This window comes from Haliotis rubra, unplaced genomic scaffold (assembly GCF_003918875.1).
Source record: "Haliotis rubra isolate DU_JTF1 unplaced genomic scaffold, ASM391887v1 Scf1982, whole genome shotgun sequence".
NCBI lineage: Eukaryota > Metazoa > Mollusca > Gastropoda > Lepetellida > Haliotidae > Haliotis > Haliotis rubra.
The window spans coordinates 42,576-61,739 of record NW_025765983.1 but is presented as its reverse complement, the minus strand read 5'-3'; the positions used below and the strand labels follow the sequence as shown (position 1 = coordinate 61,739).

The following is a 19,164-nucleotide window of genomic DNA, read 5'->3' as shown; positions in this document are numbered from 1 at the left end:
CCAACTATTTCTTCTAGGGAAAACATCTTTCGAAATAGTAATCCAATTGCCAAGCCAGGTGATTTCTTCCTCATGGCAAGACTTTCAAGTTGTTCCTGAAGACAAGAGCCCTACATTAATATTGCTACAACTTGTTGAAAATAATAGGAATTAATCACAACACCATCATTCTTAATGTAATTTCTTCTACCTCAGGCCTAATTTTTAACTTGCTTTATGGACCTAGTGACAGTAATTTTTCTGAAATGGAAAAATAATATTCAGAAGTTTTTCTTATCCCATTGATAAGCAGAGTGCATACTGCACCCCAATAAATATTTTCTCAACAAAGACTTACTGAAGTTGACATTTTGATATGGGAATGAAAATAAAGTTTGTTGTTTTCATGACATTGTCAGGATGAATAGATGCACATCACAATTCCCACTGTATTCATCAGGTTTGTGTTGCCTAAAACAACAACTGTCCTACATTCTCCTTCCACATTAAACCATTTCTACATTTTTACCCCAGACATTCTGCAGTGTACCAGCAAGCTAAAGCAAATACTGGATTGATTTCATTCTTCCCATCATTTTAGTGACAAATATATTTCTGTAAACAATCTGTAAAGCAAGTAAAAGAGAACAAAAGAAAAGCATAAATATTACAACATCTTTCATAAGAAGAACATCAGCCTACCTCAAGAAATCCATTGTAAAGCGTCTGTGTATAGTTCTGTGGATCATGCTTCTTCTGTTGATGTTCTGCTGGAATCTGAAAGTAAATATATTCTTCACTGACATATTCAAACCCTCAGCACTGAAAGTAGAGAAAAACCGGAAGTATCTTTTTTATGTCAAATACCTGTTCTTCCACTGACACAATCCACAAAAATTGTTTAACCTTCAGAACAGAACAGAACTTTTATTACGCTCAGGCCGGGATATTCGGCGTAACAGGTACAAATATACAGTTGAGGACACATGGGACGGCGGGATGGTTTACAAGGAAGATTGTACAGCTTTTACGATAGGACTACAAAATATACAATTTTTTTAAAACACTTATTCATTTACAGTTACACAATTTGTTAAATCTTAAAACATTGGGTTTTTAAACAATGGTTTGGGATAGAAGTTTTCTGATGATTGAAGAAAGGGTAGAGAAAAATGTAATGAAATTCATCACCAACATCACACGCTTCGCAGAGGTTACACATTCTTTCTTCGGGTGGAATTTTGTGCCTACCTACTTCTATAAGTGAACGATAGTGGGAACTTCTAAACAAGAGAAATTTAAGAGCCAAGGAGAAAGGGATATATGTGAGATATTTTTCAAGTTCAGATTTGAATACACGATACAAGGTACCCTTGGAAGAATCAACATCAAAGTATTTGGATGCCAACAAGTATCTGCCAATGTAAAATAGTTTGAGTTCTACAAAGTGTACACATCCCTCATTTACTAACATGTCAATTTCCTTTATTAAATGACATTTGTTTTGCTTCAAAACAGAACTAAAAAATACATAAATTATTGTAAAATCAGAGCTCCCAATAAGATTTAGCTCATGTGGGTACTGTACCCACTGTATTTTTTGGGAGTGGGTATTATGAATGTTGAGTGGGTATTTCATTTTCCGTTACCCACTGCTTTCAGATATGTGCGTAATACTGCGTATTCCAGTCATTTTACTCACCTAAGTATTACGTCATTGAGTAAGTTTACTAAGCAGGTATGTTCTGCCTTATGCCATACCTTATCAAAACCAACTTAAATATAAGGGAAATGATTTCATTAAAAATCACTCATCCTATACTGACAGTACAACACTAGTCCTATACTCACAGTACAACTTGATAGCAATCAATGTCTTTTTCATTATGCAAGCAATTTTTATAAATATATTCTGTACGCATTTGTTTTCAACTTTTTGTGTATTTAACATTTTAAATGCGTAATTGGTACGCAACAATTATTTTTCAATGCGTAAATGGAAATTTTCTTTGCATATTTTACCCGGATACGCAGCTTATCTGGGCCTCTGTAAAATTATGAAATAGAGCACTTACACTGTCGTCTCCAGATTGTCCAGTGTTTCTGGAGTTCTGAAAATATCAAAATGAATCATGTTACCAATATTAAAACATCAGGTAACAGCCACAGGGATACTATTTTTAATGCCTTTCATTCCTAATTACTTTGACATGAAACATTTTACAATGCTCCATTAAATGACTAACAAATGTACAATGTAATAATGCACTTAAACTTTACTCTACAAAATCATTTTGAATCATAAGACCATTTTTTACACAAATACACATTATATATCAACTAACTTTGAGTTCCTTTATCTCCCTCTCCAAAGAGTTCAGTGCCTGGTGGAGGTATTGAATTTCAAACCTCATGCTGTTACAATGTCCACAGCATGATGAATTTCTTGCATAGTCCGATGGTGACTCCAAAAGAACAGAACGATAAAAGCCAGACGAGTTGGAAGGTGTATTGAAAGTATGTGGAGGTGAAAGAAATTCAGAGTGTGAGTGATCCATGTTAGTGAAGGAAGTGGATGGAGCATGCGGGGAAGAGAAAGCTGAAGAACAGATGGAGTCAGGACTTTGGAAAGGTTCAGGGGAGCAAGGAGGAGCAAGGGGTTGTGTGTAAGAAACAGGTGCGTGGGATGTGGAGGGGCCAGGTGCATGAGTGTGGGGGGTGGAGGGGCCAGGTGCATGCGTGTGGTGGGAGGTGGAGGGGCCAGGTGCATGCGTGTGTGGGAGGTGGAGGGGCCAGGTGCATGCGTGTAGGTGGGAGGGGCCAGGTGCATGCGGAGGTGGTGGGTGCATGCGTGGAGGGTGGAGGCCAGGTGCATGCGTGTGGTGGGAGGTGGAGGGGCCAGGTGCATGCGTGTGGTGGGAGGTGGAGGGCCAGGTGCATGCGTGTGGGAGGTGGAGGGGCCAGGTGCATGCATGTGGGAGGTGGAGGGGCCAGGTGCATGCATGTGGGAGGTGGAGGGCCAGGTGCATGCATGTGGGGGAGGTGGAGGGGCCAGGTGCATGCGTGTGGGAGGTGGAGGGGCCAGGTGTGTGCGCATGTGGGAGGTGGAGGGGCCAGGTGCATGCGTGTGGGAGGTGGAGGGGCCAGGTGCATGCATGTGGGAGGTGGAGGGGCCAGGTGTGCGTGTGGGAGGTGGAGGGCCAGGTGCAGGTGGAGGGGAGGGGCCAGGTGCATGCATGTGGGAGGTGGAGGGACAGGTGGGAGGGGAGGGCCAGTGCCTGCATGGGAAGTGGAGGGACAGGTGTGTGCATGTGGGAGGTGGAGGGGACAGGTGTGAGCATGTGGGAGGTGGAGGGGACAGGGGCAGGAGTGTGGGTAGTGGTGGGTGCTGGAATAGGAACGTGAGAAGTAGACTGAACCGGGGCAGAAGTGAGTGAATCAAGAAGAGCAGAGGCAGGAGTATGAAAAGAAGCTGTTTCACTGAAAAGACATGAGATAGACTAATTGATAATGATATCAAAACACATGATTATCTTTATTGCTCACTTGACCATTTAAACCTGACTAAATAACAATACAGTCTCACACATAGGCCCCCTTTAACACCCCTACAAAGCATGAATAGCATTATCCTTGATTATTGTAATGTGTTAACACAAATGTAAATGTCACAATGCAGTACTCATTCCGTGCCTTTCAACCATTTGCACACTAACAATATAGTGCACTGTACAAGTAGTCAGGGGAAGACAGGATTTGGTATTGTTTACAGTATATTATTTATCTTTTTTTACAAATTAATACTGAACGGATGTTAACTGTTTAATTACTATGTTGAACAGATCTTGATTTGGTTTCCCTTGTTTTCCCCTTGCAACGAATTGTTGCCCTTATCTGTACTGAAAGTTGAACAAGTAAGTGAACTCGTATAGTCCACAATATTCTCTGATGGACCCACTTTTCAGAAAGACTAGGATGATTTGGTTGGTTAGATATTAACACCCCACTGAGCAATATTCCAGCTACATGGCGGCTGTCTGTAAATGTTCGAGTCTGGGACCAGACAATCCAGTGATCAACAACATGAGCATCGATTTATGCAATCATGAATTGATAACATGTCAACCTACAAGTCAGTGAGCCTGACCACCTGATCCCATTAGTCGCCTCTTACAACAAGCATGGAATGCTGAAGACTAATTCTAACCTGGATCTTCACAGGTCAGCTGAGATGGACAATGCAATGTATCCAGGTGACTTTGTCTTGATTGAATTTAAAATGTGAAATACCTTCTGCTGCATGAAATCTTTTGAAAATGAAATTTCAAATACAATTTGTTTACAAGCATGTTGTTGAGTAACAGTAGAACAGTTTTGTACTTAAAATTGTCAAGGTATGTATTATGTTACAATAATGATCAATAGCAAAGTTTGTTAAGATTTTCTTGGATTCATTTTCAGGAATATTATGCAAACTTTTCCATTTCCAAACCTCCAGTACAAAATACAGTATTGGTTTCAGATCAGAGAAGTAAAACTGATCAACTGGGCGAATTTTATAAACATATATTTATACACAACTTTCCCATAACCAATCAAATGACAATGAAACAGTTCTTTCAATTTCTTTTTAGAACTACCTCTCAATATTACACCATCTATTTTGATTTGTGATTAAACCAATTAGGAAATCAATTAATTTCAAATGGCAGATGTATTTAATAATCCTAAATGATCCAAGATGCAACGTACCTCTGTTCTCCAAGCCAGAATGCTCCACTCATTTCTTCCTCCAGGGCATCCACCTCCATGTTCCTAGCAACACTGTCAAGCTGAATGAAACAAAGAGCTATAGCTATTATGGGCTCTAAATGTGCTGAAATGTCACAGAGAATAAACAGTTTTATCAAAGTCACTGCATTATAGTAACCTACTAACGCTACAATAATAAAGAAATTTCAACTTCCAGATTAATACTTCTGCTGATTGCAAAACAATTGCAACATATAGCCTTTCTTTTCTGTCAATTCATTATCACTTATATTTCATATACCTGAGATAGGAGATATTCATTACATACAAAAACTGATCAAAAGTAATATTTTGTTATCTAATTTGTTTTGTTTTTTGGTTGATAAGCTTTGAAAACTAACCAAACTAAACAAAATAAGGCCTTAGCCAAAAGGATATTAGTCTTTGGTATACAGAGTCAGTGTGTGATTGCACAATTTACGGAATTTCCAAAATCATGTCAAGCATCTCTCTCCTACCTTTTTCTTCATTATCTCCACTTTGCCATCAACTTTACGCTGCTGCAAACAGTGAGAAAAATTAGTAAAGCTATGATCCTCATTTAACAGATTAATGACTTGTTTTTATTTCTGATTTTAAAAGCAGCTCACTTAAATTATAGACATTCCATCAAAACTTGAGACTCACTAGTGTAAATATAGCCACTTACTTCAGGCAACTGTTCTGAACTAAATACTGCAAAGTATTCCATACTGTTTAAAGGTACTGTTTACACATGAACTGATGTATTGTAAAACAAATTCGTAATGTTGAAAACGGTATTCTCATGAGTTCCATAAATGATAAAAATCAGTGAAAATTGGCGAATTCTAAACAAGACTTTACACCAAATCGCAGCTGTTCACATGCATGATATTTGCACATGCTTTTCGGCAACTTGATGCATGATCCTCGCGCAATTCATCTGCATAAGGTTTGCAGTTGGTTCCAAGTTAGTGGAGAAATCAATCTTTGATGTAACCACATATATATGTGTAACATATAGTGAGTGTTTTAAGTGAGTCTAAACTTTTGATGGGAAGTATATTTTCATTTTATTACCTTTTTAGAAGTTTGGTGTTTGGCAGGAGGTTTGCTTCTTTTTCTGCTTGTAAGTGGTTCTAAAACCTCTTCAGAACAAGAAAGCTGAAGACAAAGTGACAAAAATATTGGTAAATAAACAAGATTATAAGGGCTTATATACAAGTGTTTAAGAGAAAAAATTACACTATGTTTTTTTAAGTTACAAAGGAGATTATTTCAAGTCATTCCACATGCATCAAATGATCAGAATGAGAGACATTATTTACTTGTCGTTTCTTTCTGTTGTCTTCCTTTCCGACAGCAGTTTTTCGCACAGGCTCTGAAGTCTGAAATTATAAAGGCACAGAGCTATTATTTTGAAAAATAATATGGCCAGTTATCAAAATGATTAATCAGAGTTATATGCACTGACATATATGGTTTAATAACTGATGGTCTTGTTGCTGACAGATTTAGCATATGGTCTGGAACAGGTAGGAAACAAACAAAATATCATATTCAAAAAGTCATCAGGTTCAGTGTGACTTATGTCAATAAGAAACCTTATGCCAAATCGTAACAGAATCAAAATTAATAGAAACATAACTTGGAAGACTCACCTGTGAGGTTACAAGTTCATCTACAACTTTCTGTACTCCTGCTGAGGCACCTCTTTTTGTTTTTGCCTCAAGCAAAAACTGTGCCTTTCCGAAATCCACCATGGCAGAAAAGAACTTTTCACCTTCTGCTTTCGTATTTGCCATATGCCTCTGCAATTTCGCTTTGAAGGCACACGCTCTGCTTCTGTCTGAAAAAAGATTTGGATGATAAGACACAAGAAGATTATGAAGGGTTTGAAAGGGACCTTCATAAGTTATCGCTTGGGTGTGTGTGTGTGATGATGATTTTAAGGGGGGTCACCCATTTTGTTCTGGGGATCATGTGTGTGTTTGTGTGTGTGTGTGTGTGTGTGTGTGTGTGTGTGAATTTTGAACATATAAATGTTTAAAATTATGCTTAGAAATTATGGGAAGGGGAGGGGGTCATTGATTTTGTACATGACATGCAGGGGGGGTCACTTACTTTGTACATTAATTTTAGGAGGGGTCATTCACATTGTACATGCTACTCCATAAAAATCATCATCACACGCACCCCTCCCCGAGCCATAAATTATGAACGGTCCCTAAGGTGGACCTAGGTTCATAAAGATATCTCAGATCTTATTGTTTACCTTGTGATTGGAAACCATACATCAGAATCATATTTTCTGTAAGAAAGTATTGTCAGCATAAAATATTCTGGTTCGATGTCATAACTGTTTTATCCTAATATTCAGACTGTCACAAACCACTTTCAGGTCATTCAGCAATTGCTCACAGAAGGGAATTTGGCACAGTTGACTATTTATTGAAGTCCCTAACGAGCTCATAATGTACACATATATAATGAAGGTGATAACTGCAGAATAATACAACTGATATATATAAAATGTAAATCACATATCGCCAAATGCACATTCTAAACCTAATAATTAAGCATTATTAGTGATTGAACTTAAATATTCACTTTTCATATAAAATGCAACTTAAATTTGCGTGAAGTTGGAGACAATAGAAAATAGTCCGAAAGTGAAAATACTGTCAATAAACTATTCCAACCATTCATTAATCAATCTTCTAAATTACGTAGGCCTGTTTGCCAATGTGTTTTAGTTGTATAATGCCTGTACAGGAAGTGTACTGAAAGTCAGATGCTTAGCCGTAAAAGTGTAAGTATATTTTTTGGGACAGTTAAAGTTATTGACAGTAAATAGTATACAATGCTCAAATCATACTTACCCTGTGACCGGAAAAGCACCACTGCACTATAGGTGACATCAACTAATCTTTCAAAACCGGAATCATCGAGAGTTCTGGTCTTGAAAGCTTTTGCCACCGTGTCACCTACGTCGGCCTGTCCATGGTCCAAAATTAATTCCTCTTCTTTCTCAAGCAAGACGCACTGGTCTTCGAAGTAGCACACGATATAAAACATAACCATACTGGTTGTACGCTGGCAGTATCAAGTCGCTGTGAATGTATCAAATAATGGAGAATGGTCCCATGGCCGTCGATGCCTTTAAATGGAACCGCCAATTCATACGGACGTGCGCAGATCACACTTCCTGTTAAAAAAAACAACCCTCCTCTTCCCCCCCCCCGATCCGCCCTTGCTTAAGGTAAAACTTTATTATCCCGGAGAACATTCTTTTTGTATCAAAATGGTGCAAAATGAATATATACAAAATTCACAGAAATATACACAAAAATTACATGCACAAAATGATTGCTGATGATTCTTATTCAATTCACCACATTGGTAAAGTTGCGGAGTTAGTAGTTATCGCATGCATGGTGACTGCTCAAAAAACATTTGTTGCATACGAAAGGACATATGTTTGAAAAGGTTAAACAGTATGCTCTGTACTAGTTAAATTTTCATCACACACAATGTTTGAGAGTAAGCTACAATTCTAGCATGTATCTTAAATTCTCTCACTCAAGCCGCATAGTAAATGATCTCTCCAACTTGAACACACAAACATGTACTCAGCCATTTAGTAGCAATAGAAACAAACAACTACAAATGGGCTATTATATTCGTAATTCGTAAACAATTTTAATTATAAAAGATAAAGGCTCCCTTACAAGGGTAAAACATTAACAAAACTCCTGCAGAAAACATCACGTAACGAATATCGTTTTGTTTCATCACATTTTTTCACTGACTTGGAGAATATTTCCAGTTAACAGAATGAGATAGTTTGGTTTGCACTTTAACAGCACGTATTGACTTTACATTAGCTAAAATGATATTTCATTTGAGACATGTTGTGAGACGTAAGTGACATATGGCTAATGCAAATATATCCATTAGATAATAATACGGAATAAGTTCCGTGACCTTTGTCCATCTATTACACTAAACCAACGTGTGGCCTGTTCAAGAGCTAAAGCTAGACTTAGCCCAATGAGGTAAATTGTATGTATACCAAACGTACCTGGTCACATTTCTCTAAGATATTTTTTAACTTTCTAATTTGAGTATATTATATTTACGAAACGTTATCGAAAGCTAATTCCTATCGGATTCGTATGTATTTTTTATTACACGGTATACCCTGATTATTATGCCACAGTTTGTACAGGTGAACATATGGCATTATGTCCAGGGTGGCATCATTACAAAATAAGACAGTTTGAGGCTGAGTGAGCTGATGTCCCCTGTAATGAACCTTGAATGTCAGGATAATCCCAGCATCTATGCGGGCTGCAGGTGACTTGTTGTTGTAGGTGCAGGAAGTGTATTGTGACGTGCATGTGTTAACACATCTGGGATTACATGACCACTAAAAGCATTAATGAGTTTGGTCAATAAATCTGAGTGAAGTCAATTAACCAATTAAGGTATGCAGCTAGTGTAATTGGGGGAAATGAAGTTTCTTACAAAACCATTGGCAAATGGCATTGTATCCAGTTTAGCATTCTAACCAGGGTATTATGTCAGGAAATCCGTTCTGGCAATAACTTAGCATTATAAACAGGTGCATTGTTTTGAATGATTTACGAGTATATTAGCCTGCATGTTTTGTCGGACTGGATGATTTTCAAATATTGAAAAAGACATGTTCATACAAACCCTGTAGCACTTGGGGTCATTTGGAATAAATTCATTTGAAATAAATTCTGCTGACTGTTGATTGTCGTGAATCACTTTCGAAAGTCATATTATAATCCCCGTCGCCGTTAAGTCAGTGAGTTTATAGTTTTACGCTGCTTTTAGCAATATTCTAGAAATGGACTTCGGGGTGACCCGTCCCCGTTTAAACTAGAAACTATTTTTAAGGGCCTGCATTGTAAGTGTGACGAGTAATATATAAGCAATGGACCATAGCTGGTACCACCAATAATATGCTATACGAAAGGAAATTTACATGTTTTGCTACTGTGGTACCAAATTGAAATATATTCCCCGAATAGGGGAAGAATTGCAAATTCCTTCAACCTACATTCTGCAGCTTACCAAACGTGTTTTCAGGGTGTTGCATAAGGTTTATATCCGATTCTGCGAAACGTTCTTCAAATACGGAAAAAGGTGTTCGCTCAATCGGTTCCAAAGGGGAGTTGGTTCCGCAAAATATCACACGATTCGGGGTTTTCTAACTTAGAAATGAAAACATAAAGTCGAACCAGTGTTGCTATTACTTTACGAAAAGCGCATTTTAAATATGTGTTTTACTTAGATATGAAAACACCATGTCGAACCAATGTTGTTTTTTAACTTTACCAGTTCAGCGTGAACTGTTCAAACATGCAATGGAAGTATTCACTACTCCGAGTTGAAATGAAAACACAAGTTCAACGTTTTATGATAAATGTCAAGTGTAAATACAACCTGTTTTGTTATTTTAATTATTTTAATTGAATTCAGGCATTCGGAGTTTTGCGCGATCGGTTTCAACTTAACAGATTTTTACGATCTTTTTTCTCGGTTTCGGTTCTCTATAATTTGATATTTTCCGCGGTGTCGGGCCGTCACCTTGCATACAGAGAATAAAACGGGTAATGCGCCGGTTCTGAAACGGTATGTTTTAAAAGAAATTAAAAAACCTATAATTCTCAAAGCTATACTACATGTACTATGGATCCCGACTGCAAATGCCCTAAATGCATACAACCATCATGATTTTAATTTCCCGACTACATGTCATACCATCTACTTTCATTAGATATAATCTTTTCTTGTCATGTTACTGTTTCATATATCTATGTATATTGGAGCGGTCTTTTGAGCTTGTTGACCAATCCAGTTCATGAAATTTCTGTGGATGCTTTTTCATGAAATAAATATGTTTAAACCAAATTGAAAACTCATGGTAAAGGGTGAAACGGTATACTCTCACACACTCAACATTCATCTATAAGGCATCTCTCTTTTTTTCTTCAATTAAATTTTGCATTCAATTGGTCAATTTCGGTTTTCTAGATGTATGATAGGGAACATCACAATAAATCAAAAGTTGCCATCCATTTACTTGTCTTATATATTCACCAACTTCTAAATACCTCTCAAGAATCTCATCACAAAACGGATATGTATATATATTCTGAAATTACTACCCGATGAAAAATATTTTTGTTACTGTTACATAACGATCACTGTTTAAATACGCATAATATTCTATGTAATATATATATATATATATATATATACACACACACACACTTCAAACGTCGTTTGCTGAAACATATACTTTAGTGTAAATGCAAGCCGCAGGTACGTTGTTTGAAAACAGTATGGTTGATGTGAAATAAGCATATATATAGAAGAGCGAAGGATTTGCCGTCGGAAGCAGTCTGCGCTGGCACTTTCTTAGACCCAGTCGATCAATTCTCGCTACACCGCATCATGCGAAGCAGCTCCTAACAAATGGCATTGCTGGCACTGTTTGGAATTTGCACAAGACGCACATCCGGTTGTGGTTTGGCGCCAAGTGCAGACTACATAAAGACTGAAAACGTTCGATTAAGGACGATAAAATGGATGAAGAAGTGTCAGAGGTAAGTCTTTTTATGTAATAGATGTCTTAAAAGCTATTTTCCTTGAGAAGAAATGCTACATAGTCTTGTTTGCTACTCGATATTGCGATATATTCTTAGAAGACATGTACATTTCGATGTTGTTATGATGTGGCAGCCTCGGATTCTACGAGCTCTTGAATATATTTGGACACGTTATAATATATACATGTATATTCTGTCCGTCCTATCTCCCACGATTCTTCTTCCAATAGGACTTTCATAGTAACCAGATAATAGTTACACAAGCTAAATCATAAATTTGAAAGACATGTCTCACTCTCACACGATCCGTCCTCGTTCGTGAATATACACCACATTTTCTTCTTGCCTGTCCAAGCTATGCTACAGCAGTTGGCCATAAGTGAGTCATATTCACATAGACTTGCTTGTTGATTAACTCTTGCAAGAATAATTTTGATATGAATTTAGTTTTGAATTGCTTTCAATACTTATCTACACCAGCTGGGAAATCATAGCTACATACACATAATTTACATTGTATTTTCCGATGATTATTAAGAAAACTGCAACTATATTATACAACATATTAGACATACCAATCAGGTATAACATGGCTGTCTATGGGATAGATTAAAAGTTGTACTTACATATGGTGCTTAATCAAGTGTCATTCGATAACTAATCAACAGAAAGATGAAAATTTGAAAGAAATTATGCACATGCACATAGCTGAAGATGATTTCCAAGATGTTTGCAAAATATCAAAATAGAATGCCTTCTACTCAATTTGTGAATATTATTCTTGCAATTGTTAATTAAGATGTAAATCTATGGAAATTCCACTAATGGTGGCTCACTTATGGCCAACTACTATGTGTTAAGAAATGATGCGTTATATTACAAAAATGGGCATAGCCTCAAGACAATTCTATATGAAATATCTGATCTTGATAGATTAGCCATCTTACAATCAGTGTTTACCTCTTCATAACAACTTCTGGTAGATTTGATACCAAATCTGGTGAAGAATTGCATGTTAGCTTTAAAAGATATATGAGTTGTTATCATGAAAATGCTCTTGAATTATTAATTATCTTTTGATTGTACATTACCCTTTGGTTTTTCATGTGATTATTTTGTATGGAAAGTTTGGTTTGTTTACCTTTGTAAATTGTATTGGAGCGCCATAATATAAGTTTCTAATTCTAGCTTGTTTGCCAATAGTTTTGACAAATAAATATGTATAAACCACATAAGCAAAATGAATAGGCGTTCATGTTATGTTATATGACCCTATATATGATGTCATGAATATTGTTGTACAGGTAGACAGTTTCTTCACTGAAGCAGAAATTGAAGAATGTTGCAGGGGGACCTCAGTATGGATCTGTCCTGTTTGTCACAAAAGTTTGTCAAGGAAACAGACTCTGAAAGCGCATCTTAATTCTGTGCATTCAGTGAGAGGTATGAGCATTTAACCATTATCATAATGTTCCACTTGGTTCTAAATTATGAAGAACTTAAAAATAGAGGGGGAAATGATAATATAATACGTTCCATTGATTATTACTTGAAACAATAATGAGTCACTGCACAATAGTTGATAATAAGTTAATTAAGAGTAAGTGAGTTAATTTAGTTTTACGCCGCAATCAGCAATATTCCAGCTATATGGTAATGGTCTGTAAATAATTGTGTCGGGATCAGACAATCCAGTGATCAACAACATGAGCATCGATCTATGCAATCGGGATACGATGACACGATGACCACCCGACCCCGTTAGTCATCTAGTTGGGAAGTACAATACAGAGTATGACAGTGGTACAAGAATCATTATCGAAATGTCGCTCTCACGAATAAAGGAAGTTGTTATCCATAAAGTTGGTTCTATATCATAATAGTTATACAGGGATGCCAACTATATGATTTTATTGTAGTCGCTACAAATTTTAGCCTCAGACTACACCACTACGATTGTACTAGAAATTCTATGAAATTTGAAGAAACGTCATCAAAATTTAGATACATGGACAAAAACATACATTTTCGTCGATTAAATACATTTTTACCTAAAAGAAACGACATGACTGACTTACTGAGTTTGGTTTTACACCGCTTTTAGCAATATTCCAGCAACATCACGGCGGGGGACACCAGAAATGGGCTTCACACATTGTACCCATGTTGGGATTCGAACCCGGTTGTTCGGCGTGACGAGCTAACGCTTTAACCATTAGGCTACCCCACCGCCCCGAAACGACATGAAGAAATGTAATGCTGATAATGTGGAAATCTGCTGTTGGACATACATGTATATGCAATGAAAGCTTCACTCTTGATTATTATCTTTCTCAGAATCCATCATGATTTTAAGTATTTAGTTGACTACTAAATTTATGGTCAAACTACCAATTTTGCTCCTTGAAACTGTTTGAAACACTTTGGGGTTGGCATGTCTGGTTATACTTCTCTCCCATTTTATGATATTTAGCAATGACAAATAGGCTCTATTTTGTATGCACAATTCAATCATTCAAAAGATAGGAGTATAATAAGGTATGTGTTGCCCTTTCATTATGAATTTAGTTTGTAAACAACTGCAGTTTCGGAAAGAGCTATCTAAATTGTTCAGTTGTTTCTGTTCAATTTGTTTTAGCTGGAACTGCATCGAAAAGATACAAGCTGTATGATTATTGTCCTACTGCCAGGATTCCAAGATCAACGCAATCAAGATGGTAAGTTGAGATTCAGTGGATTTCATGCAATGTGTGAGCTATCTGTATCAGCAGTGGTGCATATAGGGCTACAGACTTTCAAGGCAGGCTTTCTATATAAATATATATAATATATTCTATTAATATAAAAAAAGACTTTTTTCCCATGAAAGACCAATTTTTGAAATTACATGTAGTGAATGCATGTAGTTTTATATCTTATAAGCAAACGTATGTCAATAGTGTAAGACTGAAAACAAAAACATCAGAGAGCATGATAGTTTTTGCCAAAATCTTACCTTCAATGTAGATTTTAACACTGTGGGCCTATGAGGATTCATAAATTGCATATCTTAGTATTTGCAATAAAGGAATGTGCTTCAAAGGGAATACCGTTTTTCTTCAGGGTACAAAATGTTCACAATGTGAAATAACTTTGCTTGGGGGGGGGAATCAATACTTCCCAGTCAGTTGTATGTTATTGTCTTTATTGGTATCAAACAGTGCCTACTTCATTGGACAAGTAATTAATTGCAGTGTATAAGACCATTTTTTAATATATTGCAATACCAGAGTTCATTCTAGGCCCTTTTGCTATTCACGCACTAATATTTAACATGGTGCACTGTTAGGGTACGGGCGGAACGCCTGGCACCTCAAGCAAAACTCAAGAACATGTTTGGTTTCTTGTGGATTTAACCTCTATTGAAAGTTTAAAAAAGGAAGTAAATTCATAGTAGTAACTAGTAGTGTGTTGCTTTAAGTCACAGCAATTTGACATGACCCACAATATTTTCGAAATTGCCCACATAACTGAGGGCTGCTGGGCCATGGGCTCACTTTTTAGAAATGCTTGAATGAACACTGCAATACAATTATTTGGTCAGTATTTGGCATATCATGGAATTGCTTCAGGAGATAAGCATCTTTCATAGTTTTTTTTACTTCCAGGAACCTGAAAGAGAAGGAAGTTGAACAAGAAAAGGATTGTGCAGAGAATGAAACCATCATGACCCCAAGCAGTACTCAATCCATGTATGGATGTGATCACTCTCTAATTAGTAATCAGGATGCAGCAATAAGTTCATGTAAAGATAAAGAGGAAGAAGATCGTCCAGTGTTTTCTAATCAGAATGTACCAGGTTATGACGCAAGCAACATTATTCCCACATCAGCATCATATCAAGATGGATCAGAAACTTCAGCAGCTACTGTAATTCAAGAGGAATTGGAAGAAAACTTGCATGACAATGCTATTTCGTTGGCGGATGATGGTGTAAGCAATTCCTATTATGCAGAAGATAAAGATGCTGAAGGAGACAATTTTCTGCTTGTGGATATGGACTGTAGTGATGACTGTTCCGATGCTGAAAGTTCTTCAGATGAGTCTGCTGTCTCATCAGAGGAGGATCCATCTTTAGACAATAGCTCACTACTAGGTCCACCTTTGTATGTGTTTCCTCCATCAGATACTTTGCAAAGGTCACCGATATCACATCAACAACATATGCTATTACTGTGTGCCTATGCTATTTCACAAAAATTGTCAGGTGTGGCATTTCAGCAGCTGTTGGATGTAATAAAACTACATTTGCCAGAAAATAGCATTTGTGAAGGAAATGTTTTGGAACTGAAAGAGAAACTGGCAAATGAAGAGATCATTTTTCATGACATTTGTAGGGTTTGTGGAGCTTTATTTAAAGAAGATGTCTTGATGTGTAGAACCCCAGGTTGTGGAGCAAGAAAGATTACAGACACCGACAGGAAACGTGTATGTTTTGCAACAAGCAATTGTGAGGAACAGCTCCGCAATATTCTTCAGAGACATGGAAACTTTGAAAAAATTCAAAAAGAAATTGAAAAGAGGGTCACCGATGCTGACAATGCATGTATTTGTGATGTCACTTCAGGTAGTATGTACAAAGAGTTGTGTGAGCCTGGCAATTTCCTGGACAATGTCAATAATACCCTAAACATCACATTAACCTGGAATACTGATGGAATTCCGTTATTCAAATCCTCAAGTGTTTCTTTGGCCAGTGTATCTGGCTATAAATGAACTTCCCCAAAGGAACGCTTTCTTGAAGAAGAACTTGGTTGTTTGGGGAATATGGCAGGGAGACTGTAAGCCATCAATGAACACGCTTTTCACCCTTTGTCAAAGATATGATGAAGTTATACAGAACAGGTTTCCCCTGTGAATGGAAAGATTTGTCGAGCAATGCTGCTTCTTGGCTCGATGGATCTTCAAGCCCGAAAGCATATGCCATGAATTTTGTGCAGCACAATGGAGCCAGTAGCTGCCTTTACTGTGAGGAACCTGGCAAAGTTGTCACATCAGGAAAGGGCATTGTCGGTGTTTTCCATACAGTGATGAAGTAACCATGAGGACAAAAAGTTCAGTGTGCGGTGCTTCTGAGGCAGTGTCAAGGGGAAGGCTACCCATGGTTTCCATGGGAAAAGTGTACTTTTGTGCTTGCCTTTCTTCCAGCCACAGCAGCATATTGTTATTGACTATATGCATGGAGTTTTACTTGGAATTAACAAGAAACTTTTTTCACTCTGGTTTGATGCCAAGTTCTACAAAGAAGTTTTCTTCATTGGAAACAAAATTGAAGACATAGACCATCTCCTGAAAAGAATCAGACCTCCATATTTAATAAACAGACTGCCTAGAAAACTGAAGAACAACTATCATCGCTGGAAAGCATCTGAAATTCGTTCTTGGTTTCTGTTCTACAGTATTCCTTGTTTACAGGGCATCCTACCTCATACATACCTTAAACACTTTGCTTGTTTAGTGGAAGGAATCCATCTTCTCTGATGGAATGCATATCACCAAGAGAATCTGCTCAGAGCAAAGACCTTGCTTCATGCATTCTACAAGAATTCAACAGATTTGTATGGAGAAAACTTTGCTGGACTAAATGTTCACAATCTATGGCACTATGCAGACTGTGTGAAGATGTGGGGGCCATTATGGGCATGGTCATGCTTTGGATTTGAATCCTGCAATGGAGAAATGTTGCAGTCCGTGCATGGGAAAGGAAATGTTTGTACCGAAATATTTTGGTCACTCCATGCAGAAAAGCAAATAGAACTTGGAATGAAAAGCATGCCAAAAGGACAAGTGAAAGCTTACTTCCAGAAGGTGCTGCTTAGTAGCAAAAGAAAACCGCCCAAAACTGCACAAGCATATCAATGCGAGTATATTCCACCCCTCCAAGATGTTGTGGTTGAAGATGACTTGCTGAGGGATATGGATGTCAATAAAACAGAGGTGACAACTGCAACTGAAGCATCCCAAGCCAAGGTTTTGAAGATTGTTCGACATGGTTTTGTCTTCTACAGCAAAGCATGCACAAGAGTAAGGAAAAGAAATTCCTACACAGCTCTGCTCTGAAACTCCAGCTGCAGATGGAGGAAGGGCCATCATCATTGACTACTTCCTTGTGAATAAGATGACATATTGCATATTTGCAGTTGGACATACAATGCGAGTAGTGGGACCAGCATTGTCACGTCAATGTTGTCATATACAGAAAGTGGAACAGATACATCGGTAAGTTATCTTAACATAATTCATTCAAGAATAGCATGGCCTATGATGTTGGGTGTCCAAGCCACAAAGTGTGAGTTATCTAGGAGGGTCATCTCTATGGGCAACAAAAGTTAATTAAATCTAGATGTTATCTGTGTGCTTTTCAGGGTCTCCAACATCATATAACAGAAAGTTGTTATAATAGTTAATGACTGTTTCTTGCAACATTGGTTTTAAAAAAAAATGATCTAATTGTAAGCTTTTTAATGACACACAATACATCTTGCTGTACCACCAGTAGACATTTTACACCAAACACTCTGGCAACCCGTCTAATAGTTGTGTAACCGTTTTAATATTTCCTTCCGTACCATTATCAGATGATCAGCTCCAAGTAAGTTTTCACAATTGTACTTAAATTATTCCCATGACAAAAAAAGTTGTACCAGTACATATTCCAACAGTTTTTCATTGTGAAATGAAACTGTACCAGAGGCCCAGACAAGATGCGTATCCGGGTAAAATACGTATAGAAACTTTCCAATTATGCACTGAAAAATAATTGTTGCCTACCAATTACGCATTTAAACTGTTAGATACGCAGAGAGTTTAAAACAAATGCATATGGAATATACTTATAAAAATCGCTTGCGTAATGAAAAAGACGTTGATTGCTATCAAGTTGTACTGTGAGTATAGGACAAGTGTTGTACTGTCAGTGTAGGATGACTGTTTTTTTATAAAATCATTTCCCTTATATTTAAGTTGGTTTTGATTAGGTATGACATAAGGCAGAACATACCTGCTTAGTAAACTTACTCAATGACACAATACTTAGGTGTGTAAAATTGACTGAAATGTGTACATATTTGAAATCCGTCGGTAACGGTAAATGAAATACCACTCAACATTCATAATACCCACTCCCAAAAAATACAGTGGACCCAATACCTACATTAGCTAAATCTTTTCTGGAGCTCTGCTGTACCATGAAATTCAGCATCCTGGTTTTCAAGTCATGTGACCAATATGGTTAGCAGGTAAATTGTTTCCATCATGCCACTGTGGTTCAACAGTACCATAAAGTAAAGCTTCATATATTATATTATTTCAATGACATCACGGAAAACCTTATTTCAAATAAATGTTTGGAAGGATATCATTTAGTGCTTTCAGTATTTATCACTCCTTTGCATCCACTCTGGTTTGTTTTGCTTACATAATGCATATATCGTAATTACATCTTCACTTAGAAATTATCCACATTTTTCCAGGAGGATCACTGCAGTGCCTGCTCAGCTCCTAAAAGAACCCGTTGTGTTTATGGCGAAAGGACAAGAACAGTTCATTGCATGTTTCCCAAACTTTGTTGAAATGGACTGAGATCTCATGCCCTGTGATATGCCTGTCCTGAAAACCTATGTAAAGTATTATAGTTTAAAACCAGATACCAACCTCAGAGAACGCTGCGGTCAGCTTCTCTTCAACAACTAAATGTCTCCAAAACAAGAACAACACTCTGCGGTGA

At 37.3% G+C, this 19,164-nt stretch overlaps 2 protein-coding genes across 2 annotated transcripts; one reads left to right on the top strand and one right to left on the bottom strand.

The window, feature by feature from the left end:
* LOC124275100 lies at window positions 1-7,973 on the bottom strand. Its single transcript, XM_046710589.1, has 8 exons — window positions 7,635-7,973; window positions 6,414-6,601; window positions 6,081-6,140; window positions 5,833-5,916; window positions 5,250-5,291; window positions 4,732-4,811; window positions 682-756; window positions 1-95 (listed from the first exon to the last, which is right to left on the bottom strand). The coding sequence occupies exons 1-8, from the start codon at window positions 7,834-7,836 to the stop codon at window positions 71-73; spliced, it is 756 nt and encodes a 251-aa protein (XP_046566545.1). The 5' UTR covers window positions 7,837-7,973; the 3' UTR covers window positions 1-70.
* Window positions 7,974-12,003: 4,030 nt separating this feature from the next.
* Window positions 12,004-14,491, top strand: LOC124275101. The gene is made up of 2 exons (XM_046710590.1): window positions 12,004-12,842; window positions 14,038-14,491. The coding sequence occupies exons 1-2, from the start codon at window positions 12,659-12,661 to the stop codon at window positions 14,118-14,120; spliced, it is 267 nt and encodes an 88-aa protein (XP_046566546.1). The 5' UTR covers window positions 12,004-12,658; the 3' UTR covers window positions 14,121-14,491.
* The last annotated feature ends 4,673 nt before the right edge of the window (window positions 14,492-19,164 follow it).